The 26,042-nt window shown below is 40.4% G+C and overlaps 1 protein-coding gene across 2 annotated transcripts in view; it reads left to right on the top strand.

Moving 5' to 3' along the window:
- Nucleotides 1–26,042, top strand: part of LOC121513106 (nuclear factor of activated T-cells, cytoplasmic 1-like) — a 106,159-nt gene that overhangs the window by 12,669 nt on the left and 67,448 nt on the right. For both annotated transcript variants that reach the window (XM_041792625.1, XM_041792626.1), the window contains exons 3-6: nucleotides 1,159–1,318; nucleotides 17,597–17,799; nucleotides 23,534–23,706; nucleotides 24,619–24,759. In XM_041792625.1, the coding sequence (XP_041648559.1) occupies nucleotides 1,159–1,318; nucleotides 17,597–17,799; nucleotides 23,534–23,706; nucleotides 24,619–24,759 (677 nt within the window). The remainder of the gene's footprint in view (nucleotides 1–1,158; nucleotides 1,319–17,596; nucleotides 17,800–23,533; nucleotides 23,707–24,618; nucleotides 24,760–26,042) is intronic.

Here is a 26,042-nt window from a genome sequence, read left to right as displayed (position 1 = left end):
TATTTGGATATCTGACCATTAGAATGACATAGTATTCAAATACATGTACTTTAATATGGAGTTGGCCCTCCTTTTGCAGCTACAACAGCCTTCACTGTTCTTGGAAGACTTTCTGCAAGATTTTGGAGTGTTTCTGTTGGAATTTGTGCCCATTCATTCTGCAGAGCATTTATGTAGTCAGGCACTGATGTTGGACCAGAATGCCTGGCTCGCAGTCTTCATTCCAGTTCATCCCAAAGGTGCTCAGTAGGGTTGAGGTCAGGGCTCTGTGTGGGCCAGTCATGTTCTTCCACACCAAACTCATCAAACCATGTTGTTACAGTTCTTGCTGTGTGCACTGGGGCTTTCCCCAAACTGTTGCCACAAAGTTGGAAGCATTGCATTGCCCAAAATGTCTTGGCATGCTGAAGCATTAAGATCTCCCTTCAGTAGGGATAAGGGATCTAGCCCAAACCCTGAAAAACAGCTCCGAACCATTATCCCTCCTCCACCAATCTTCACAGTTGGCACTGTGCAGTCAGGTAGGTGACGCTCTCCTGGCATCCGCCAAAACCAGATTCACCGCTTTGACTGCCAACCTTAATGATAATGTGCCTTAACATTTGTTGACCTGTTCTGTGAATTTATATGGCCGTCAAATTCATGGCTGAGTTGCTGTTGGTCCAAAATTCTTCCACTTTCTACTAATTTCACCTACAGTTGACCGTGGGATATCCAGCAGGGATGAAATTTTTACAAACCGTCTTATTGCAAAGATAGCATCCATTACGGTACCACACTTAAAGTCATTGAGCTCTTCAGAACAACCAATTAAGTTTCACAAATGAAGACTGCATGGCAAGGTTTGATTTTACACACCCGTGGCATCGGTCCTGATTGAGTCTTTTCTGCCGTATTAGATAAGACATCTAAAAAAAAGACAGGAAATATGAGGAGAGAAAGTAGAAGACAAAACAGGACAGTCTGTTGGTTCAAAGCAACCTCAAAATGTAATAAAATGACTTTTTTCTAGAAATAAAATCATCATAGGAGGATTCATTCACTTTGAGACAGTATAAAAGCACATTGTTTTTTATATTTATGTCTTGACAATGAGTAACAAACATACATTTTGTGTCCTGTAATTAGATTAATAGCTATGTTTAAATGTCATTGCAGCCCCTCTCTGCCAGCTCTGGACTGGCAGCTTCCGTCCTGCTCCGGTCCCTACAACCTGCAGATCGAGGTGCAGCCGAAGTCCCATCACAGGGCCCACTATGAGACCGAAGGCAGCCGAGGGGCGGTGAAGGCGCTGTCTGGAGGCCACCCTGTAGTGCAGGTATGACGGCAACATTATGTTAGTAACTGAAAAGTTTCTGAGTCAGATCTTTTAGATTTACTCTACACATTGCTATTCACTGAAGACAAGGTCAGCTTTGTGTGTTAAAACTGGATAATATTCAGCTGTCATTACAGCATAGGTGGTAACAAGCAGACAAGCACATGCTGATTTTTTGCACATTGCTACTTTTTTGTGTTTTCTGTCCAACAAAAGCCAGTGACTGTGACATTTGGCTGCTGACTTTATGACAGCTTGTGTGCAGAGTGCCATTGCTCTTCTTATTTATTTATTTATTTGTTTGGACATTGCCTCAAGAAATTTAAGTTTCAATTCATTTAAAATTATTATCTGTAAATAGGCACAGGTGTCAAACTCAAGGCCTGCGGGCCACATCCGGTCCACCAGCAGGTCTCATCAGGCCTGTGGGACGTTTTTTTGAAAAGAGGGAAAATCTGGAAAAATAGTAATTAGAAATATTTACTTGTTAAAACATTTTTAACGTAATTTTTTTTCCGATCTATTATATGCTATGTATAATTCTAGCAGAGGAAGAGCTCAGTATGATGCAATAAAGAAGTTAAATGTTGCATGTGGAGTCACATCATGGAAAAAGACCCACCACAGAGCACACTTAGCAGCTGCTGCGTCACCTTAGCTCAGCTAACACACTGTCCAAAAGGAGGCTAATACAGACTGCAGGACTTTTCAAGAAAGACTGAATATGTATTTCTTTAGATTGTTTTAAATTTTATTTTAACAAGATTTAATCACTACTGAAGAACTCACTGAATCAGTGTTAATTTCGTTGACTAAAACTATGACTAAAAATGCTTGTCGACTTTTATTCCATAACAAAAACTAGACTAAGACTAACAAAAATATCTCTGTGATGACAAAAACCAAGTTTAGTTTTCACCAAGATGACTAAAACTAGACTAAAATGTAATGCAGTTTTCGTTTGACTTTCAAAATCCATGATATTTCTCCACTGTGGGTAAATCTATCAAAAAACAATACATCTGTATCTATTCTGCTTCTCAGCTGTAGAAAGCAGGGACCCCAGGTTTGGCAGAATACATAGAACACACTACCATGATTTGGTACCAGATTCAGGCAAGAGAATAAATGCTTGGACTAAAAGTAAAGACTAACATGTGAGGACTTTTTATGAACTAAAACTGGACTAAAATTTTTTTTAGTTTTCGTCGACTAAAACTAGACTAAAACTAAAAAAGGTAGAAATTACTAAAATGTGACTAAAACTAAAATGCATTTCATCTATTGACTAGGACTGAGACTAAAATTAAAAATAACTGCTGAAATTAACACTGCACTGAATATTTAACCCTAATCAGGACACAAGCTGACCAATGATATGAGAGGTCTGCTTGTTTGGCTGAGGAGCAGCGCTAAAAGACGCCCACACAGATGCCCCAGTTCATGGCACGTGCATGGATGTCAGAGGGATTTCTAAGGAATAGAAATGCAGAAGAAAGATTGTTAGAGCTCACATGTGTAAAACGTCAGTTTTCAGCAGGAGTGATTTCAAACTGTGTGAGCTGATCAGGCTGCAGAGTTGCACAACAGTGAGGGATAAATCTTCTAAGTGAAATTCTCTCTCTCCTCACTCTCTCTGTACTGTTAATGCACGGATTCCAGGTCAAGGAAATAACCAGATAAGATATTGTGTAAGTACTTATAATTAATAAACAAGACCTTTGAATTCATTATCAGTGGATGCTAAAACATTAAAATCTTTTTTTTTTTTTTTTTTTTAAGTATTTTTGTTATACGATACAAGGGCAGCAAAGTATTGTATTGATATAGTGTGTAAGTATGTAGCACTCATTGATTGGTACATGTAGCTTACACAAGAGAATGTAAAGTAATAAAGAAGCAAGCAGCTTATATAACAGTGTTTCGTCATATTGATGATGCTTAAAAAATAGTCTGGCCCGCAGGTCGTCTCATTGTAGCAGATCTGGCCCCAGACTAATAGGAGTTTGGCACGCCTGCTTTACAGTGTGTAGTCTATGTTCAATATTATATTAATGATTGAAAAGATGTACAGTTGGAATCCCAAACAGAAACAGAGATGTGAGACAGCCATCATGAGCAAAAAGGCATGCACTTTATCTCCAGCTTAAGACTGTATTTTAAACTTTGCATCTGAAAAACATCTGTAATTCAACCATTCTAAAAGATAATCAAGTTTCTTCCTTGTCATAAGGCATTAACCTTGTCTGTAACTTGAGTTGGTAGTGATGCAGTGTATTCAAATCAAAGTCTACATCTTTCTACACTTGTATGCTGTGTTATTAATGTTCCCTGAAACTTGGAGTCAATCTACTACTGCAAAAAAGTGGCCCTGACCAACAGCAGTGCATGCTGACTCAATTAGTATAGAGCAGGACCATCGCCTCTCACTATTGTGCTTGGCTAACACTTAAAGAGCACACGTCAGTCTCGCCAGGAGTATGGCACAGAGCGCCTTTCTTTTCTACACTGTCATCAACACTGCACTGACATCTTCGTTTACTTAAGGTGGGGAGTGAGCTGCGTATTCATGCCCTTATTTCAAAGGGTCAGTCCCAAATTTCAGTGTCACCAATTCAAAATAAAACTCCACTTGACCTAATAACAGGAGGCAGTTGTTGACTGACAGCTTTGTTTCAGAGTGGAGTTAAAGATTTCTTCTTTTGTTTGATCAAAAACAAACATAGCACTGTGAAAATGATATTCTTAGACTGGCACAGTTTAAGGATGGTGGTCCCCCCCATGTCACACTCTTAGCAGTAGACGCTGTCAGCACCACAGCTGTTTTGTAAATAGATGTTGTAAGCAAATCAAACTCTGCTCGATGTCAGAAGTACTTGACAGCTGTTGGCCTACATGGGGATAAAAACAGGCTTGTCAACCTTATAGTTTTCTCTGTAAATACAGGCGATTATTCCCCTTCATTACAAACCTTTGTATATCAACATGCGGGTGAATCAACACCTCTCAGCTCCACGTGAGCCTCACCAGACTCAGCTTGTCGTGAACAGCTGCGGCAGGTGAGACTGCTTTTGATTAAGTTTAACCCTCTTTCTGACTCACTCCATTGGTGAAAAAGTCATGAGTAAGCATCCTGTGTCTTTGCTCCGTGTTGTCCACATTTAGATTGATGACATAGGCTATTTATTTGATTTTCTGCAGACGCCTATTCAAAGCCAACTTTGCAAGGATGTTTTCAAGCCTGTCTGTGTCTGGTTAGCCAATATCAGTAATAACTAGTCATGGAAAAAATATGATGACAGCTGCTTTACCGGCACACCTCCCCCCTTCTTGCATAGCTCACACTTTACTCTTACTTTTTTTAGTGAGGAGTGATTTATGCCTCGAACACTGCATGCATGTGCAGTCAATTGGGATATCTTGAGGGGTTTTATAATGTTGGAAACCACTGGAGGCCTTGTAGTTGGCAGGGAGATAAATCTATAAGGTTCACACAATCATCTGTACATGCTAGAGGTTAGTAACAAGGGAGAAAAGGAGGTGCTGTATATCTTTAAGCTTTAAAAATCTCACAAATAGGACCTTTTTCCTTTTATCTTTGTTGAAATGTGAGAATTTTTTAATAATCTTGGAGACAGTGTTAATTTCAACAACTAAAACTATGATTATCAATACAACTGACGATATACAAAAAATCAGTTAGTGGAGTTTAGGCTAAACCAGCAGACATTGTTTTTAAGGACTAAAGTTTTAGATCTGAACTGTAATTAAATATTGGCTAAAATAAATTTGTAAATATTGGATAAAGGCAAAAATATAATATTGTGCACTGCTAATTCTAAGTTGAAAGTACAAGAGTTACAAATAGGATCAGTTGTGCTGTGAGCCAGAACAATTGTGTCTGCTTGTGGACTGCAATTCTTTATTGATAAAGGGAGCAAAAAACCAAGGCAGAGAAGATGTTTTTGCACTTCTATGGACCAGCCTCAACATGAGTTTGATCCACCAACAAACCTCGCTGTTCATAAACTACTATCACCTTTTGAGAACTTCTTGAAAGTATTGCCCTTTCCAAACACTTTGTTGCTCTTGTCCCTCTTTCTGCATCCCCCTCTTCCCTCTTCCTGCTTCTCCCCCACTCCCTACCCTGTACCCCTTTTCAACCCCAGTGTGACTTTGGTAAGATGGCTGTCAACATGACTGTGGTTCTGCTTGAGGTTCCTGCCACTTAAAGGGATTTTTTTTTCTCACAAACGTAATGATGCTAAATTTTTCTAGTGCTGAGCTCATAGTGATTAAAAATTGTTACCATATTGATTGACTTGTTTTGCAGGTTTGCCAGAAAAATGTGAAATAAACCCCATGCAATGGATATACAGTATGAAGCAGTCTGTCTGGTGGGTCAGGTTAACTAAATGACCGTATATTACATAGTGTGCCTTAAATAGGAATGTTTAATCCATCCATGCATCCATATTACCCTGTTCTGGGTTGTTAGGGGGTTAAGCTTATCCCAGCTGTCACTGGGCAGCAGGTGGGGGTATACCCTGGACTGGTTGACAGTCAATCGCAGGGCTGACATATAAAGACAAATGCAGGCGTGCCCAAACCTGCAGTTACAGCCAATGTAAGGTCACCAGTTAACCTAATGAGCATGTCTTTGGAAGCCTGAGTACCTGGAGAGAACTTGTGCATGCACAGGGGGAACATGCAAACTCCGCACTGAAAAGCCCTGAGCGGGAAGTGAAGCAGGAACCTTCTTGCTGTGAGGCAACAGCACTAACCCAGACACCACTGTGCAACCCGGAGTGTTTAATATCTATATTCATTTTACGTTATGGCTAATTGAATAAGTGCAAAGAAAATTAATGCCTTGACTAAAAGTAAAGACTAAAATGTGAGTTTTCTTTGACTTAAACTATAAAGGTAAAACTGACCAAAATATGACTTTAAACTTAAAGCAATGAAACTCAAAAGACCAAGGCTAACCAATAAAAAGCAATGATAATGTTAACAAATAAAGTCAAGGACTAAATTAAAAATAGCTGTCAAAATTACCACTGCTTGGAGGATAGTGCATGCTGTAGTCCCCAGTGCCCTGGAGTAATGAGTGGCAAGCCCTTGATGGGTGAGGTGCAATCAAGGAGAATGAGTCAGTAATGACAGCGGTGTAGGAAGCAGCTAAGGAAGCGTCCGTGTGCATGTGCTTGTATATCAGTGTGTTGTGTGTGTGTGATAGAGACTAAAGAGAGTGAAAGAGAGAAGGGGCAGAGGGAGTCACCAGGCAGCTGCGGCCTCGCTGCCCCAGGAGATGCTCTGTATCCTGCTGATTAGGGCCTGGGCGGCCTGGAGGATGGCTGAGTGTGATGGTGGAGGGGGTTAGTGGATAGGAGTCAGAATCACAGCACCCATCACCACACCGCCCCCTCTTTCCTCCCTACCTCCCTGGAGGACCTGAGGATGTCACTCCTCGTGAACCGCTCATCCTTCAACCATCTCCCAAACCCTCACCAGCAGGGCCTCCCTCGGTTAAAGCGAAGTCATCCACAGCTCCACTGTTTTTTTAGCTCATGGATGATCAGACACAAGCGCTGTGAGTGATGATGACATGTGTGTTGGAAAGCAGCTCTGCACGAGATGAAAAACATGAAAGGATACACTGTTTCTAGAGCTTACAATGTTCCCAGGAGAGACACAAAGTCGAACCAGGATGCTCAGCTACTCATGAACGGTTCCGTCTTGTTATTCAATAACAAGCAGATGTGTTTTCTTGACAAACACACGGTGAAGTTGAGCTTCTATTAAGTCTGACATCATCTGTAGCTGCAGCAGATCAACCACACCCCATTCAGCGCTCACCACCACACAGGATGGAGCGACTGTGGTGTGATTTGGTGAAGAGAATGGAGCGTCAGAACTCCAGCCGCACATTGATGAAAACCCCCTGGATTATGGGTTACTTCGACTCATTACCTCTCTGCTGCTTGCACCAAATCTATGGGCTTCAAGTTCCAAATCAGAGTCATTTATTCTGGACTTGCTCACGGTCCTGTCCTCCCTCCTCCGCATCCGCAGCCTGTTAACCTTCTCTCTCTGTTATGACCCCCACAACTGCTTTTCCACTTTATTTACTGCACCAGACCACAGCATCATTAAGGGGTACCCTATCGGTCCCTCTGACACTGCTTCAGACTTTCCCCTCTGAAAACCACAGGTATGTCAAATCCTACAGGATGGTTTTAAGGAAAAAAAATGCAACCTGGTCTACCTTCACTTATAACACCACCATGATGTTGATTGATGTTTTTTCCAGGCAACATTAGTGAAAAAGCACCCACGTGTATAAGTGGGGAATTAATTTTTAACGCTTGAAAGACTGGTGGTCATTTTGTCTGTTTTCACTTGTGTGCTACTTGCTGAGTTAAAAGTTTGAATGCTGCTGGTAACTAACTTTTCTTAAACGTGCCTGAATAATCTAAAATAAATAAATAAACAACAAACTGCACAGAAGGCAAAAAAATATGACCACTTCTACCTAGAAAGACCACTTTGACTGCAAAGATTTTGCTGCACTTATATTGGTTCATTTTCTACACTAGCAGCTACATCTTGGTTGTTTGGCAGTTGTCATTGTCATTGTAGAATACACACTCTATTGGACCAGACTTAGATGTTTAGTAGTTTAATTAAACCAGGCTAAGAAGGTTTTAGGCTGTTTTAAGTCAAGATAAATGTACCGCTCTGTGGTGCTGATCAAGGGCTGGTTTGAATGAAAGACAGTTTCAGGGGGACTGTACTAAGACATTACCTCTTTGTAGCTATTAAGGAGAGACCATACTAACCTCCAATTTCTGCATCCTCCACTTGCGTTGCAATCTGCTCGCAAAGTTCACTGTGGAGCAAAATGCTCCCTTACTAGTCAGTCTTGGCAGTTCCATGCACTTTGGTCTTGCAGCACCCGCCGCTGCCAAACCGCATCAGTCCACATAGAGCCGGTCGATCCAGACAGCCAGAAATAAGCGCAATACATCAGTCAACTTTGAAATACAACAATGCATAGACTCCTGATAGCAAATAAGCCCTACTCCAACACTACGCACCATCCTGTGGCACAAGCAAAAGATCATGGCAAGGTTAGAGGATCACAGAGCTATTATGGTGCCATTAAGAGAGAGATAACTTTTAAAGTGGAAAATAACAGAATTTTGCCTGAACCTACACATCCTAAAAAAAAAATTGATCTTTTAACTTTCCGTTGCACTCACCCATGGTAGAAACATTAAAACCATGGAATCATGTCAAAATGAATGACACGTCAACCTCAAAAAGGTAAAATAATCCTTCGTTGTCAGACTATTCCGGCCTGAACTCATAGTTCGGGGTGATTTTGTGCCCTCTCATCGTGCCGCCCAAAAGTATGCGAGGTTGCTTGCCTTTGGTCCGAGTAAAACTTCTGCATGCTGGATTATGGTGCAGGTAGAGTATGTGGAAAAAGGAAGTAAGACATCACCTCTATCCAGCTGTAATGGAGAGACACATCAGAAATGCTGTTTTGGCTGTCATCAAAAACTTCAACGTGGTTTCGTTAGCAAAATTAGTGAAAATATTGGTTAAACTGATGACAGACGGAGGTAACAGTACTGCAATATCTATTGGAGAAGTCACATCATGGCATAACTACAGTTTGCTGTATGTGGTGACAAATAATATTGAAAAATATCAACATGAATTAGTTAAAATGTTCATTTTTGTGTTATTTCATTTTACAAAGAAGATATCTCAACACAATGAATGTATTTCTGCTTGTTTTGGGGTATCTATTGTCAGAGATAACAGAGTTTGTAAGCTAGCAGTCAGCATGACCTCTCATGGTCTTTCTAGTAGGTTTGGAGTTCTGGTCTCTCTAGTGTCTAGAGTGATGAAGGACATGATGCGGATCTGATCTGTTGAAGATGCTGCAAAGGTTCTAACCTCAGTCAGGAAACACAAAGACATGCGCTTGGTCTTCAGAAATAGCAAACGGCAACACCTGTGGAGTATTAAACCTATTGCGCAGCACGCAGCCCAGTCCTGCATATGGCTAGTTTGTATAGGATAATGACTGGCCTATAGGGCCTTCCCCCCATGTGCATGCACACACTCTCCTTCAGTCTCTCATTAAGTCTAAAGCAGCAACAGACATGGTGTAATTTCAGCAGGATGTGGCCATCATCTCTATTAACATGTGCGTGACTTCATACCCATCTCCCTTCCTCTGCGCTTGCATGTAATGCACGTCAAATTTGCAGTATGTTTCCGCCACAGTGACATGAAAAACCTTGGCCAACATGTGCTCGGTTCTCCGCATGTGCTGTTTCACCTTAAGATCCAGGGCTGCGTAATGTCTCAGAAGAAACCCACTGATCAATGGCACCTTTAACATAGCTGCTAATTGCTCATTAAATCCACTGCCGCCTCTTGTTTGATATCCAGAAGGCTTGGTGTACTCTGTTATGTCGTTAGAGCTTAGTCAAGGCTGTTATTCCTTGCCCAAAGGGGTAGTTATGCCACTCTTAAACGGTGGTTCTCCATCCGAGGGGCTTCCCTTGCACTGGTATTGGGCTACCACTAATTGCCAGTTAATAGAAAGTGGAAAAAATGGCATAAGATTTGTGTCATTTTCGCTGCTTTGAGGTGATGACCAGACAGCCCACATATTTATAAAGAAAAAAGCGAATGGGTCGTTATGATAGAAGGGGGTGCAGCCATCATTCATGTACCATATTACTCAAACGCTCCATATTTTTAGATGATATTTCTGCTGGTAAGCATCATTCCTTTGTATGGAATTTGGACCCTCACTGGTCTAGACATGGGCTTGCGCTTGAAACTATGCCCTCAATGACATAACAGTAAAGCAGGCAGTTCAAGAACAAACCTCAAGCTTTTTCTGGTGATTGTAAATGGGGAGATTTCATAGCTGCACATTAAAGGATTGCATATGTAGCCTTATGCATTCAATATGAGGCACTGGAGACATCATCAGTTCAGGAGGGTGATGGAGTAAAGTCTGGAAGGGGAGACAGCTCGGACGAGTGTACGTTTAATTGGGTACAGCAGAGACTGGCTGTGTGACTGTCAGCACTTGACAGAGAGAGGGGAGCGTGATAATGGGAAAAAGCCAGAATCTGCTGCTCAATCTCTCCTCCCCCTTTTTTCAACCCCGCTTCTCCTCTGCTGCTTCCAGTCGTCTTCTTCACTCTCCGATTTCCCAATTCTCTGCGCCACGTGGACTTCTACGAGTCATGACATTTCTCCAGGCAGTGATGAAATCACTGCGGAGCGATAGAAGGCAGCACACCGCAGGCCTGTGCAGTGTATTCACACTCAATTTCTAGTAAGGCCAGACTCATCTAATTTACCAGTAAATGCCTTTTAAACATTGCCTTTTGAAATCATTTTCTTTTAACTATCCTGGCCAGAGCCAGAAAGTGTTACAGAAAGTTACAGAAAGTTGTAAAAATGGTATTATTAGAGAAATAATCAAGGGAAAAAAACTTAATGGAAAAAGCTTTTAAGAGTTGCGTATTACAACTGAACTTCACTGAGTTAAAAATAGATAATTCAGAGGGAAAATGGACCAGTTTCACAAGCTTTCAATTCTGATGATGGATCTGCCATGGTCCACAGGCATTCAGAGATAAATGGTGGAAAGTGGGTGGGATGGACCCTCCTTTCCCTCTTTTCCCCAACACCCCTCCACATCATCAGAACTGACCCAGACAATACAGCTGCATTCAATTACACAATTAATGCATCAGCTGCCATATCCACAATGTTTTACTTACGCCTTCACTAACAAAAAAAAAGGCCTCTGCAACAGTGGCTTGCGGTAGGAGGTGTAAATGGATCTAGCTGACACAGTGGCAGAAGTTGGCACCCTGAAACAGCTGCAAATCAAGCCTGAATCAAACTCGGTTTAGATTAGCTCAGAAAAAATATACCGAACATGTGCCAAATACAGCTGCAGTTACAGCTAGGAAAACTCATCTGGTCAAAATTAGCAGCTGCCTGATTCAACAGCACAGGCTGTGTTGGACAAACACAAGGCTGAGGTCACAGGTGTGCATGAAGGCTCCGTCACTGCCCAATCTTAACATTAGAACAGCCATCAGGTCCGACCTACCTGAAGCTCTTTTTCAATCGTGTCTAGCTTTGTGTTTATAAAATATCACAGTCTGTTAGTCTTTGACTTTTCCTAAAAGTTTGCTATGTAGCACCTGGTGTTAAAAAAGAGAGTAAAAAAAATAGCCATTTATATAGAACCTAAATGCCATGTTGGTGCTACTTATTCCTTAAAAAATCATTCATTTTTGCTCTGTTTTATTGCCCTCCAGCAGATACACTTAATAGGCACTGCTATAGAAATACCTTGTGTCTTTTTTTAGACTAATCTTCGACATGGATACCACAGGCAAAAAAGAGATTCATGTATGAGAAATACCATATGCTTAGTGCATGGGGTGAACAAGACTGATGATGGGGAAGTTTGAGGACTGAGTGATCAGTCCTGCTAAGATTTTGGAAGTGATGGATAATCATCCGACAGTTATCCAGTTCCACTTCTATAGGTTGTTTACAGATGGCATCATGCCTCAGTGGAAAACTCCACATGGGGGGCAAGAAGTGATTTCTGCATAGAGGAATTCTATCAAAATGCCATGTTGTGTGGTGTGTATGACTATGGATGACTGTTGAAAAGTGGTACCAACATGGTACTAGTACCAACACATCCAATACCTACTAAATCAAATTACAAGACAAATTTCGGTGCTTCATTTTGGCACCTCACCACCCCAGTGCGATCCTTGTCACTCCGAAGGAAAGGCATGAAATATTTTATGTAAAGAAGTTACACCTTTTTCCTATAATTATATGTTATCTTACATCTTATTTAATTATCGTTTAAGATATCAAGACAGCTTTTATTCAGCTGCCAACTTTACTGATTCAGGCATCGTTTAGGCACCTTTTGAAAAAATGACCCAAATGATATCCAACCATATTTCCGACTGTGCCAACTGTTAAAAATGCAAAAATAAAAACATTATATAGCAACTTTTGTGTCCCGATAGTAGTAGCACATTTAGACAAAAGAAGTCAATTTAAAAGCACATGAAATTGCATTGCAACTCCGGCATTGCTTGTTGTGACGGGAAATCTGTCTCTTTTAGAGATACCGATCATTTTGCAACTTAGTAGAGATGGCTCCAAAAGGTTCCTCCTTTGGCACCAAGTCGGCTTTTGAAATGCTTATTAAACGACAAAAAAACAGAAGTAATGATGCTTTCATTCAAATGGGAGCTAGCTATTGTGGTACACATTAAAGAGCTGTTTTGTTGAAGAGACTCATATGTAAGGGCACAACATTACTTTGCCGATTACCCCACAAGATTTATGCAATTTTTAGTATATCACACAGTACATCAAGCTGCATGAAAACCATGTTTAGGACAATATGAGGAATTTTTAATATGCTACAGAGGCACAGACTCCTCAAGATTCATAATTCCCTTCATCTGGCAAGATAATGCTAGGTGCTTGAAGTTCTGCAGGGCTGAGTAATTTGTGATATTGACATTGTCACACCAGGTAAATCAGCTAACCTGTGGTAAAAAATCCTTTTCACGTAAAGTGTAGAGATCTTATAACCTGGCACATCCATCTGGTAGACCACTCATAGACAGCGTCTGGGAAAGGGCAGAGAACTTAAAAAAAAACTCGGAGGGTGATTGTCTGTCTGTCACATCTCTACGGGCCAATCAGAGCAACAAAACACCTGACGTAGCCGCTAACAAGTTGCGCCCCTACCGAAGGAATAAACTCCATAGAGAACTGCATAAAGCAAACCGTAGCAACTTTAGACATGTCAGTACATGACTTTCGTCATTTTTGAAGGGAAAACAACTCAATGTTGTTCTTTGTTCTTCTTTAAACAAATAAATGTGTTAAGTTCTGATGAAACTGGCACTTTAGCAGCATCCACACTAATGTCTTCAGCCATTATTGCACCGGCCTCTTGTTGCTCCTTGCCTACGCCATGACTCCGCTGCGCCCGAAAGTACTGCGCCTCGACATTGATTGGTCCTGTCACTTTCTAACTGGGCCCAAACTGTTCAGACGAGAGCTTTGCAAGATGGATTTGCCAGTGAGAAACACAGAAATGGGTGAATCCATCTGCTTTGCAAGGTTAGGGATCTTATTTAATGTATGTAGAAAATCTCAGATGATAATTTCATCATACTGGTATGTTTAGAGCTTTAAAAGTACTAACTTTCCTCCATTCCCATTCAAGCTGTTCTTCACTTCCTGCCCCCCAACTGGCTATAGCGTGTCATCAGGATCACATAATTACAAATAATCCCTTGTTAATCATCTTAACAAAATTTTCAGTTAGAAATAGCTCTTGATTAGTGCTCCCTGTAAAAAGCAACCAACTCCAATAGCAGGCAAATTTTACCTTTTGGTAGTCTTAGGTGTGGGGACCCTGGTGGTACAAATAGTCTTAACTTGTTTTTATCATACCTTTGAGAGGATAAAGAATAAGGAAATAAGTTTGGTGCTCTGCTTGTGGTATCTATATCAGTGAGCATCTCAAAAGCTCTGCAGAAGCTAAGAGAGAGGGTCAGGGAGCACATATGGTAAAGGAATTGGGGGAGGTCGCCTTGGGGGGACTAGACCGCCATCCTTTGCTTCTGGGAAGACCAGCGTCACCAAGAGGACTACCTGACCTCATTAATCACTTCCTCTCCTCCATGAGGTCACTACGGCTTTGAGCGTGGACGCCACCACTAGCGTGTGCTACCGCGGGACAAGTGAAGGGATAAAGACCACCCCTCCTTGCTGCCTCTCTTGTGGGCCCCCTTGCAGCCACGTGGCGTCTGAGGTAATGTTTGGAGGTCACCAAGAAACCCAAAGAAGTGTACTGAGGCAAAAGTGACAGACGACACAACTTTGCAGCACAGGCTGCCTGCCTTTTATTGAATCATGAGGGGACGTCATGCAATTTAACGCTCCAGTGTTACGGATTTGTACCTCATGCTCTGCCATAGAGCCCTCATGAGTCAATAACACAAGTAACTGGTAGCATGTGTGGCTATGGATAATTACCTCTGGTGACACCATAAGTAAAATATAACAAGCAGAGCGGGGTCTGCTGGTGAGATCACTGCATAGATGAAGTGGTCCCATGGGATGCCAAGACTTCAAGAAGCTCCTGACCTCGGCCTAACTCACTGATGACTAGCATGTGTGACTAGCTCACAGGTCAGGACAGCTGCTAGATGTGGAGCAGCGAAAAATAGGACAGTCATACTGTAGATGAATGACAGTCTCAGCTTTACTACTTCGTTTGCATCCCTTTGATATCTAAATCAAAAAGCACAGAGCGACATTATTGAGACATATGGGTAAAAGCTCTCCTCCAGCGTCCAGACAGATTCTATTTTTGTTCCACATAATTAGGACTGTGAATTGTTTCACTGGAAAGGGAAAGAATACATCCTCTGCTCTGTCCCAAATCCAACAGACCTGTCGTCAAGTCCAGACCAATGGTATTTAATCTTCATGTTTATGATCCAGCCAGACATCTTTGAATACTTGATACAGACAAATTTGTTCTAAACCAAAGAGTTGAGGTGTCCATGACACTGGAGCTCTAATTTCCACAGACTCCTAATGACGTACCTCTCCGATCTTCCACTAACCTTCGTCTTCCTCACACCCACATCCCTGACCGCACTCACTAAGGTAATTATAAACCCATTAATCAGATTATGTCATAGGTTACATGTGGTCTGCATTTTGTTATATGACTCAGTCTGTTGGATAAACAATGAAGAGTCCTTTATTCCACTTGATGGGGCCACTGTTTTCATGAAGTTAAAAAATTTAGTCTGATCACGGGTGCATTTGGGTAATTGAACAATTTGTGGGATGTTTTTTTAGATGCTATGGCAAAGTAAAGCCTGCTCTCTAAGTGATCACTCATTAAATTTCATATGTGGTCAAGTAGCTACCTAGGTGAGCAAAAAGAGGCCCTCATAATGAAAAATTTTCCCCTCTTAGCATGAGCCAGATAGATTCTGCAGATTTCTGCCAGCCTTTGAACTGGAGAGATTTCTAAGCCTGCACCAACATCCGCCAAATTGACCATATGACTGCAGCGAAGAGCGTGCATATTCTGGGAGGTCTGCAGTGGAAGAGTCATTTTCACCAGAATCCACATTTGGTTGGCAAATTATTTTGGGCAGAAATCACACAAAGTATCAGCTGTGCTTTACCACATTTTGGTATTTGCAAACCAGCCTGTGTGTTCACATTTTTAAATCATTACACACTTGGTTAAACACCAAATACTTTAGACACGGTCAGTAAATGACACAAGACGCCAAATGTAAATTGTCAGTTTTGGGTTTATAATTGAAGTGTCTTTGACCATAAAGTCAACAGTACTTTTCAAACTATGCACTGCAATGGAGTTTTTTTCTGTTTTTAAAATATTTGATCTTTTTATTACTGGAGCAGTAGCTGCTAATGGAGGTCTTCTAGAGGAAGTGGTACTTGTTTGAAGTGGTGGTTCTGATACAGGAGTCTCTTTCATCACAGTGGGACACAGTCTCGGAGCTTTAATGGAAATCATAATGCATGTTCATAACTACCCAAAGGCAAAGGGGCGGGAGCCCATCTGCATGCCAAGTTCCATGAAGTTTTTTGATGTTATTACATTCAGGTGTAAAGTTTGCTGAATTTGACAACTACTTCAACCCTTAACTTTGGAGAAATGGGGCATTATGTCTGCAGGCAGCTAACTGTGCATGTAAAGATGTCTGATTACTATGCCTTGATGGCTGTATGTTTGTTTTTCAGTAGCATGGATTTGTATATCATATATATTTATTTGCTAGGGATGCACAGATCATCAGCATTAATTTAGCATTGGTATTGGCCCATATCAGCTTTTTTGAGAAAGATCAGCCACTTGCAAACAATGTGGGCTTAAACAAATGTCAGTATGTCATCAGTTATAAATTTAATGCTGGCATTTAGCACACTATATGGCTGACTTTAATAAGAGATTAATTATTGACCTGTAGAGCAAACTCTAACCTGTTTTTATGGTCAAACATGAGAGAAATTGTTGGCATTGTAGGAGGCATATACCAAATGAAGTGATGAAAAAAACCATAAGCATCACCCATCCACCAAATTGTTATTTCAACCCTCAGATAGTGTAAAAGATTAATTGATTAATAGTGAATTTTTCCACTATAATAATGATCAACAACTTAGATTTTTATGCAGTTGTATTTTTCCTTCAATTTTAAGATTTTAATAAATTGTTACAGTCAGGTTGCTTGTGGGCACAAGTGAATGCCATACATTGATAGCCATAAAAAATATTGTACATTAATTTTTAAAACAGTTCTTTTGCAATGATTTTTAATCAATATCAGACCTGGTCATAAATATCAAATTTTGATACATTTGAAAAATTTAACCCATTCAACACCAGTTTGAGTGAAAAAAACCTGATTTTGTAATATAATGTTAAAAAACACAAAAAAAGAAATATTTTTCAGATACTACATGCAAATTCAGTGTCCTTGAGGGGTATTATCAAAGCCTTGAATATGTTAATAATAGGCAACAAGTTCAATAATATATATATATATATATATATATAATTTAAGATTTCAATCAATTGTTATAATAGAACCCTTATAGAAAACAAAGCATGATATGTCCCCTCATGCCAAATATGGGAAAATGGCTGACCTTTCTTAATGAAGAGGAAAAACTGCAAAACTGCTGAAGTAACAAGACAGACCTGACAAGACTGTCCTGGGTCCTTGTTTTCTCTGTGAGGTCGCTTCTACTGAGTCATTGTAAGCAGGCTCCCATCAGCCTCTATGTCTCTGTGCCCAAAAGATCCCTACCCCTGACAGCCTCAGAAACATCTCAAACTTTTTGTCGTCCCCTAAAGAAACATATAACAAGCTTTTAAAAGAATGGCAGAGTTCACAGAAATAGGGTCTCCAACCCAACCAAAAAACAAACAAAGAATAGGGGCTTATTTTCGCAGCCCCTCTACCATGCCAAAGCTATCATTAAAGGCCCCTTTAACTATCAGTAGCTGATGTGCATTCAATCTCTGCTTCCTAAATGAGGGGTTGCCTGAGATGGGGGTCTTAAAACCTGATGTTTCTTCTCACCTGGGTCCCTTTGTTCTCCCGCCAGCTTTATGGCTACATGGAAAGCGAGCCGCTCACCCTGCAGCTGTTCATTGGGACCGCAGACGACCGCCTCCTGCGACCACATGCCTTCTACCAGGTCCATCGCATCACCGGCAAAACCGTCTCCACCGCCAGCCATGAAGTCATGCAATCCAACACCAAAGTTCTGGAGATCCCTCTGCTGCCTGAAAACAACATGAGAGCCATGTGAGTGCTCTTAGACCTTAGGAGAGTGGTGCATACATCTTTTTCTTTCCACAATTATTCATTGGTAACCTCTACTTTCAAAACCACTCTCCATAAACATGCACATTTCTCTCTGTCTGCACCTTTTTCTTTTCTTTAGTGCTATACAAACAGAATACTTGATGATAGGTATGGTACAGCACACTTTTCTACAGAGGTCTTCAATAATGCTATGTCTGAACCCCTTAAGATGCATGATTTCTGAGGAGGTGAAATAAGTACATAGGATTGAATTCAAAGTTGGTTCAGAACAATGTGTGCAGGAAATCTCAGGCATTAGGCTAGGTTTAAGATTAAAAGTTCAACCTGGAGTCCTTGGTGGAAGTTTATATATGTTTGCACAAATATTGTCCACATGTACAATTACATTCACCTGAGCTAATGTTTGCCAGTTAGTTAAATGCATTAAACTGCAGACAAACTGCACCAACGTTTCAGGGTGCACAATGGCTCACAGGTATTGGCAGTGGGAATGTGCATTAAAAGATGGTGTACTTCACAATAGATAACTTTCTAAAAGGCTAATTAAAAAAAAATAAATAAAATGCACAATGTCTTGAATGTGGTTTTATGCTTAAATAAATATAAGACTTATTTTTTAAGCTGACATTTTACCTTGTTTAAGAAGGAAAGGCCCAGCTGCTAATCATAATATTAGCAATGTTGACTTTCAGTGCAGTTATCTCAGGAAGCTATTACAAATGTTCCAGTTAGTCAGCACAGCAAATATCTGGATCCTGAAACTGGAGCAGAAGATAATTGTTCTTACATGACACCTTCATAGTTGTTTTTTAAAAGTTGTCGTCTGTGACATATAAATTTGTTCACATTAACAACTGGTCAACAAACATACCAAGCTATATCCCAAAAGGACAATTAAGTATGACAAGATTAAGCATAATTTATAGTACCCCATTTTTTATTTTCATTAAATTGGCGTAAAAGAATGTAAGCTAACTCTGGAGCAATTTGTGCTAACAGCTTTATATTCACAGCTCAACTTTGCTTCTTTGCTAATGATAACATTCAACAAAAAAATGAGCTAGCTAACAAGTCCCTCTCTTCATCTAATACTGCTAAAACATTGTAACCTGACTGTAGCGATTGGTTTAACATAACCAAACCAGGTTTAACTGGCTAACAAGTCCATTTCAGTTTAACTTCTCTCTCATACAGCTAAAACACTTTGAGGTGACTCTGTAGCCATTTGGTCTTACTTAAATTTTATTACTGAAATGAGGTTGCATCTTTGCTAACAATAGTGTTCACCATGAATGAGCTAGCTAACAAGCTTTTCTTATGTTTCTATCCAACTAAACAAAAAAAAATGTGGGTTAGCTTTGTACCAAATTCATGCCAACAGTTGTAATTACTATTGAATTTGTTTGCTTACCAAAGAGCTCAAAAATGAGATAGCAAACATTACCTTTAAAGGTTGCCTGTCAGCTCTGTAGCAAATTGGGCAAAAACAAATATCCAGTACCTATCAAATTAGCATGTTTGCAAAGTATTTATAAAGACGAGCTGGATAACAAGTTCTGCTTTTATTTTGTTTCTGGCAAATATAGCTAAAAATATTTTAAGCTAGGTCTGTTGCAGTTCATTCTACCATTACACTCTTAATGGCTTGAATTTGCTTGTTTGCTGACAATAACGTTCATAAAAACTAAAATAAACTGAGATAAAATAATAATTAATGAATAGAGTCTACCTATCTACATATGCTGAAAACCTGTTTAGCCAGCTCAGTAGCAAATCTGTGCCACCATAACTTTTCCCCCAGTGTGCTACTTAGCTAACAACTGTGTTAGACACAAAATGAGCTAACAAGCTGATAATGTCTGCTAATAGCTGGTTGTCTGTACACTTTTTTTTATCTTTAAGTTACGTCACAATTAAACATTTTCTCTTGTAAAAGCAAAGGGTTTTGGAATAACATGATGTACTTTCCTAATGATGCTATAATTTTGGTTTACCTGTAAAAACATTAGCATCGCTTAGGCTGAGGTAAGTTGGCCTTTGCCTCTCACATCCTCCCTCCAGACTTGTCGTAATCCCTTCAGCTTTGCAGAGCAGCAGGTTGTGAGACTCAGTTCAGAATAGGCAGCTGTATTAGTTTGGCCCGGGTCCCAGAACTCTGTGCTATGAACAAAACCTTTGTATTTTGATGCTGGTTACATAAAACTTGTACCTTTAATTAAATTTTAAGTTTACCAGTCTTGTTAAAATTTAGCCAGCAGAATCCAAATGTCATCTCTTTTTGTCTTTGTTTTAATGCAGACGTTTTTGCATGTATTCATAGGACATATGAGTTTCCTGACTCGACACTCGGTTTCTTCGGTCAAGCAAAGATGACTTAAACATTTGTGCTGCCTTGCAATATCATTTTCAACAATACCACAAAATCCTGTGTATTGTATCATAGTTACAGGCGCCCCTACATTAACTGGACTTAATGTGTCCCTTAGGACGAATGTGATATTATTAAAATATATTGAGAAGGAAGTTTTTGCTCCCTTTTTCTGAAGCACACTTGCTAAAGACAGGAAAGGATGTTTTTCTCTCTCTTCTGACTCTCTTAAAGGTCAAATAGGAATAAAAACTTTACTTTCCACTGAACTGTTTAACAGTCGTATTGATAACGCAGAATTAATTGCTCTGCCATCAATCACTTGCTCACTGTGTGGGATGAAGCTCTGCTTGCAAACTTTCCAGCAGCTTTGATTTGTGTTTCTCCCCCAATCAAGGTAGTTTCATCTCATTCAAGGCAGATAATTGTGTTGCAATGCATTGTTAAATATGTACTGCCTAATCATTTGAGAAAAGTGTTAGTGGTTAACATTCAAGCTATGACTAAAATAGGTATTTTTGCATTTCCGGCATGGTAACATATCATATATTACCTTTTTTATCCAAACATTTCCTTGCTAAGATTTAACCGACATCTCAGTTTATGTAGGCCATAAAAGCAGACTGCAGCTCATCTATAATGTCTATCATCTTGTTTTTATTTTAAGACTAAATTTGCAGTGGGACACTTCAACCTTGTGGGGAGCTGATAAGAAGTGAAAAGTCAGCCTTACATATTATTTTCCTTATTTATTTAAGTTGTCCAAACCATAGACAAGGGGAAGAAATAGCACGGTATAAAACCTGACGTTTACCATGTTCCAGGAAAGGTGCCAAAAAACCTACCATGTAAAATAATGAAATGCCAAACCATATCACGTTTCCATTCCCTCACTTTTTACCAGCCACACTTGTTTTATTTAAATTCATCAAAGGCTACGTATGAAAATTAATGCCTTTTTTCCACTAAGACAAGGAAAAGAAAATTCATCCCTTTACCTCCCAAATTGTGAAATGAAATAAAAACAGACAGCTCAGTTAAGGTTCTACGGTGACATGTGGCAATGATTAACAGAGGTTTAAAACTCTAAATGCATGAAGTGTAAGGCTCAAATGGTGTGACTGGACAGGGTTTGGTGCTCTCAGATAGCCGTAAATTGACTTTGTGTATACAGACTGCTGCTGATGGAAGCTGATGTGCTTGCTCCAGAGGGTTCCTCCAGAGAACTGTTAATTCTTAGACTGCCATGACCTTTTAACACTGTCATTCAAAGTCATTTATGTCCAATGCTGTCTTTGATGATATGCTCGATGAATATCACAAATTCATGCTCCAGTGAACTTCCAATGCATGATCTGTAATGCCAGCAGGGACCTTTGCTGCTGGTCTTTATGTGCAGCTACTCTCGGTTTCAACTCTGAGTCATGGAATCAAACCAGCATACATGTGAGACTTTCATAAAATCTATACCTACTGGTCATATGAAAACGATACAAGCAGACTCTGGCCAAGGCTAAATTAACCTGGGGCCTGAGATCTGGAAAAGGCCAAGGGCTGTGGGAAAATAACCCAAAAATTCATGTTACATATTGCTTTACTTCAGCTTTTCCGTTTGTACCACTGTAGACTTTCTCAATTACAAGCTGACATGCCCGTATTCATTGGTTAGCTGTTGTACGACAAAGGTCAAAGGTCATACCAATCGACTTGGTGTTGGTCAGCAACACTCAGAATAGAGAAAGTGGGACGGCAGCAGTGCCAAATGGAAACTACAAAAGGACAGGGACATCAGAAATGTTGAAAACCTGAGATACTTGAATCAGGCTGTTTCTTCACTTCAGCTAATGTTAGCTCTGCTAATGTTATCAAGGAGGACAGAGAGAATGCCCCAGCAGCAGCTTCCAATGGTGAAGCAGCCCCCGCTGCTCCTGCAGTGAGCCAGTTAAATGGAAGCAATAGGTCACCAACACCTGAGACTTTAAATAGACAGAGTACCACCTGTTGCCTCTGTCCACAAATAGCCTGATGATGCTAATGTGTTTTCACAAGTAGTACATAAATTCAAAAAGCTAGATTGAATATTTGGACATGTACTCTTGATGTCTCTTGGATATTAAAGCACTGACTGGCCTCTATGCTAGTGTTTTTAATTGCTAACACTGTGGTAGTAGGGGTAATAAGTGTTGGTAGGTTCATGGGGCAGATAGGGGCACTGCAGAGCTTTTAGCCAGGGGCACAGTGTTGTGTTGCGTTGAGCCTGGCACATATTACAAGCCAGCTGACATGGCACATGTACCAACTAATCCAATACCTATTTGACTGAATAACAACACAGATATTAATGCTTCACATTGGTTCCTTGCCATTCCAATGCAACCCCTAAAACTCCAAATAAAAGGAAAGGCAAAGTTTCCCAACACTGTGACACTGACTGACACATTTACCTAATTGTCTCTGATGCAACACCACGATATGAATTTTGCTTGAGCCTCATACATAAAGAAGTTACACCTATTTCCTTTTTGGTATCTTTAAAATATTTTTCTCTGAATAATTAATGATACTGAAACAGCTTTCATCCTCCCACCAACATTCAACAGTATTAAGTCAGGCACAGTTTAGGCACCAACAACAATTAAGAAGTATCAGTTTGGCACTAAAATAAGAAAAAACCTTAACAATACCCAACCCTAATATTTATGATCAGTAATCCTGTTGTGTAGAGGGAACACTGAGGACAGCTGAAAAAGCATGAGCAGGATTGTTCCGTGAAACTGAGCAAAAGCCAATAAAGAAGCAAAATGACTAAAGGAAGAAGAACAACAAACACAGCCATGGTATGGAGAGGAACCGTGAATCACACAGGTAGATGGATGTCAGAAATGGAGGACTAGTTTGTTGATTTGTGGCAGTGTTCACTCAGCGTTTGCTGTAATATATGCCACAATCAAACTGAGAAGAGAAAGGGATGGACTGGAATCACAAGCTCAATGGATGTAGCAGGTAGCTTACAGCTAGCAGCATTTAGCTCAATTACTGTAAAGCTGCAAGATGAGGAGTTTGTAGAGTGGAAACTCTAGTTGTAGTTGAATGAATTTGTGTTGGTGATTCTTTGGAAATCACACACTACAACAACAAAACTGTTAATGTGTCATTATATGCTACCATATCTCATGAAATAAATCAAGTAAGATTTAAAAAAACTTTGTAGTGTGTGCCAGGCTAAAATCTGACCCTGCTTGGGGCTTTTTTTGCAGCACAGAGCACCATATTTCCACCATCTTAAAGATGAAAGTTTATGTTCTTCATGTGTTTTTAAGTTTAAATTTTCTGCCCTTTTACCAGAATTGATTGCGCTGGGATCCTGAAGCTGCGCAATTCAGACATCGAGCTCCGTAAAGGGGAGACCGACATTGGACGTAAAAACACCCGTGTGCGGTTGGTGTTTCGGGTCCACATCAACCAGCCCAATGGCAGAACTGTGTCTCTACAGGTGGCTTCCAACCCCATTGAATGCTGTAAGTAACACAAACCAGCACTCAGAAAAAATCTAAAAGCTGGCATGTCTTTTCTTTCACTTTCACATAAGCAGAAGCTGGCATCATTTGTAGTAATCCCATAAACTGAGCTACTTCATGCTGGACCAAATTCAGGGCCTCTGCACTCTGCAAGCTTTATACAATCAAAGTTATTTGCCAAAGTAAAAGATGCATTGTGCTTGATGCCAGACACACGTGTTATCTAACCCAGCTGGCATTTTATGACTGAGTGAACAAGTTATTGTGGTAAGACTTCCCCATTAGCACAGGTTTCTCAAAGGTCATTTGCAAGCCTCAGTTTTTGGCAGGGTTGAGTGAGCGCATTGAAAGGAACCTCTGTTTCGTTGTTATTCATTTGTGTATAGGTGTGATGTTATTTGCACCCGAAGAAGCCAATTAAAGTCAGATGGAGAGATGGAGCTGGTATTACTGTCTGCAGTCCAGAGTGGATCTGAACCTGAGTTGATTCTAGAGAAGATTGATCTAAAGATTTTCTGCTTTTAATAGCTAAATTGAAAATTAAGCATTTGAATGATACATGCACTGCCTCAATGTGGCTGACTTTAAATCTGGCCATCAGTCCCATTAGCCAAAGGCTTCTTCAGAGACAGGCGATTGGCTTGAGGCTCGTTAGTGGAATCGATGAGTATTACAACATGGTTTGTGCAATAATCTACCTCAACGTCATCTATAAAGCAGCTGTTGGCTGAGAAGCTCCAAACTAGGGTCATGAAATCATCTTTATAAAGTTGATAAGTCTGCTTACTTAACTAAGAACTGCTGTTTTATGAGCTGTGTGTTGGCCTTCTGCTTCTTGGAGTGGACGGAGATCAGGCAGTGAGCTCACACAGTGTATAGGCTATTAATATGTGCATTTTTTTCCTCCAACAGCCCAGCGTTCAGCTCAGGAGCTTCCCTTGGTGGAGAAGCAGAGTGTGGAGAGCTCCCCCGCAACAGGAGGCAAAATGATGCTCCTCAGTGGCCTAAACTTCCTCCCTGACTCTAAGGTGGTGTTTGTGGAGAAAGCCCAGGGTAAGCTACCGTCGCCACACCATGTTTACCACCGCTCAGCTTCCCCTCTTTATATCTCTTTCAAATGCCTCTCTCCCTCTTCCCTGCCTCTGTCTTCTCCTCCCGTCAAAATAGAGCGAGCCCTGCCAGAGAGCCACATGTGGTGTGCATTAAAGCACTATATTTTTAACCAAAGCGTATTTACATTTGCTGAAGTTTCCATTGCCTGTTCATTGGTGCTCGCCACAAGTTAAGGAATGAATCACAACCAGGGCATGTGCAACGTCTCTTTCTCTCACTTTCCCTCTCTCCCTCACTGTCTCTGTCCCTATGAACCCTTCACTTTTTGACATTTAACCCTCTCAGGTACTTTCACAACTGTGGCTCCCTCCCCCTCCCATTCTAGCAGACGCTCGCTATGCCTGAATGTCCCTGACTTATCATTAAAAGACTGTCTTTTAAGGGAGATTTTTCAGCCACATGTTTTTTCCTTGTGTAGGAGTGAAAAATGATGAAAACACAACTGATCAAATTTTCTAAGTGATGATAATTTATAATGGACCCCCTAATTCAAAGCTGCGGTCAAGTAAAGCAATACCTTTACAGTTTTCCATAAAAGAAAATAAAGTTTTCCCCAGTTTTCAAATATACATGTACATCTAAAAAATGGAAAAGCATGGAGACGTTCATGCTTTCCCATAATTAACTTCAGAAAGTTACATTTTTATGAATTCATCGCACACAAAGCAAAACATTTCAAGACTTTTTTGTTTTAATCTTGATGATTACAGCTTGAAACTCATGAAAATCAAAAATCTGCTATTTTGAAATAGAATATTATGGAAAAGTCCAATTTGCAAAGGTTTTCTGAGCTTTCGCTCTCTCACTCTGGTTCAGTTCACACAACCACAATCATGGGAAAGACTGCTGACTTGACAAATGTCCAGAAGACAATCACTGCCCTCCTTTACAAGGAGAGTAAGCCACAGAAGGTCACTGCTAAAAGGGCAGGCTGTTCTCTGAATGTGGTATCAAAGCATATCCATGGAAAATTAACTGGAGAGAAAAGGGAAAAGTGCAGTATGGGAAGGTTCACAAGCAACAGGGATGAGCCTTCAGAAAACTATCCGCTGCTTGAGGTCCAGTGTGTTAGTTTCCACAGTCAGTGATGGTTTGGGCCATGTCATCTGCTGCTGTCGGTCAAGTCCAGAGTCAATGCCATCAGCTATTTACCAGGATATTTTAGAGCATTTCGTGTTTCCATCTGCTGTGAAGCTTTATGGAGATACTGATTTCCTTTTCCA

The sequence above is a fragment of the Cheilinus undulatus genome, linkage group 8 (genome assembly GCF_018320785.1).
Source record: "Cheilinus undulatus linkage group 8, ASM1832078v1, whole genome shotgun sequence".
Taxonomy (NCBI): Eukaryota; Metazoa; Chordata; class Actinopteri; order Labriformes; family Labridae; genus Cheilinus; species Cheilinus undulatus.
This window is presented reverse-complemented; position numbering and strand designations above follow the sequence as displayed.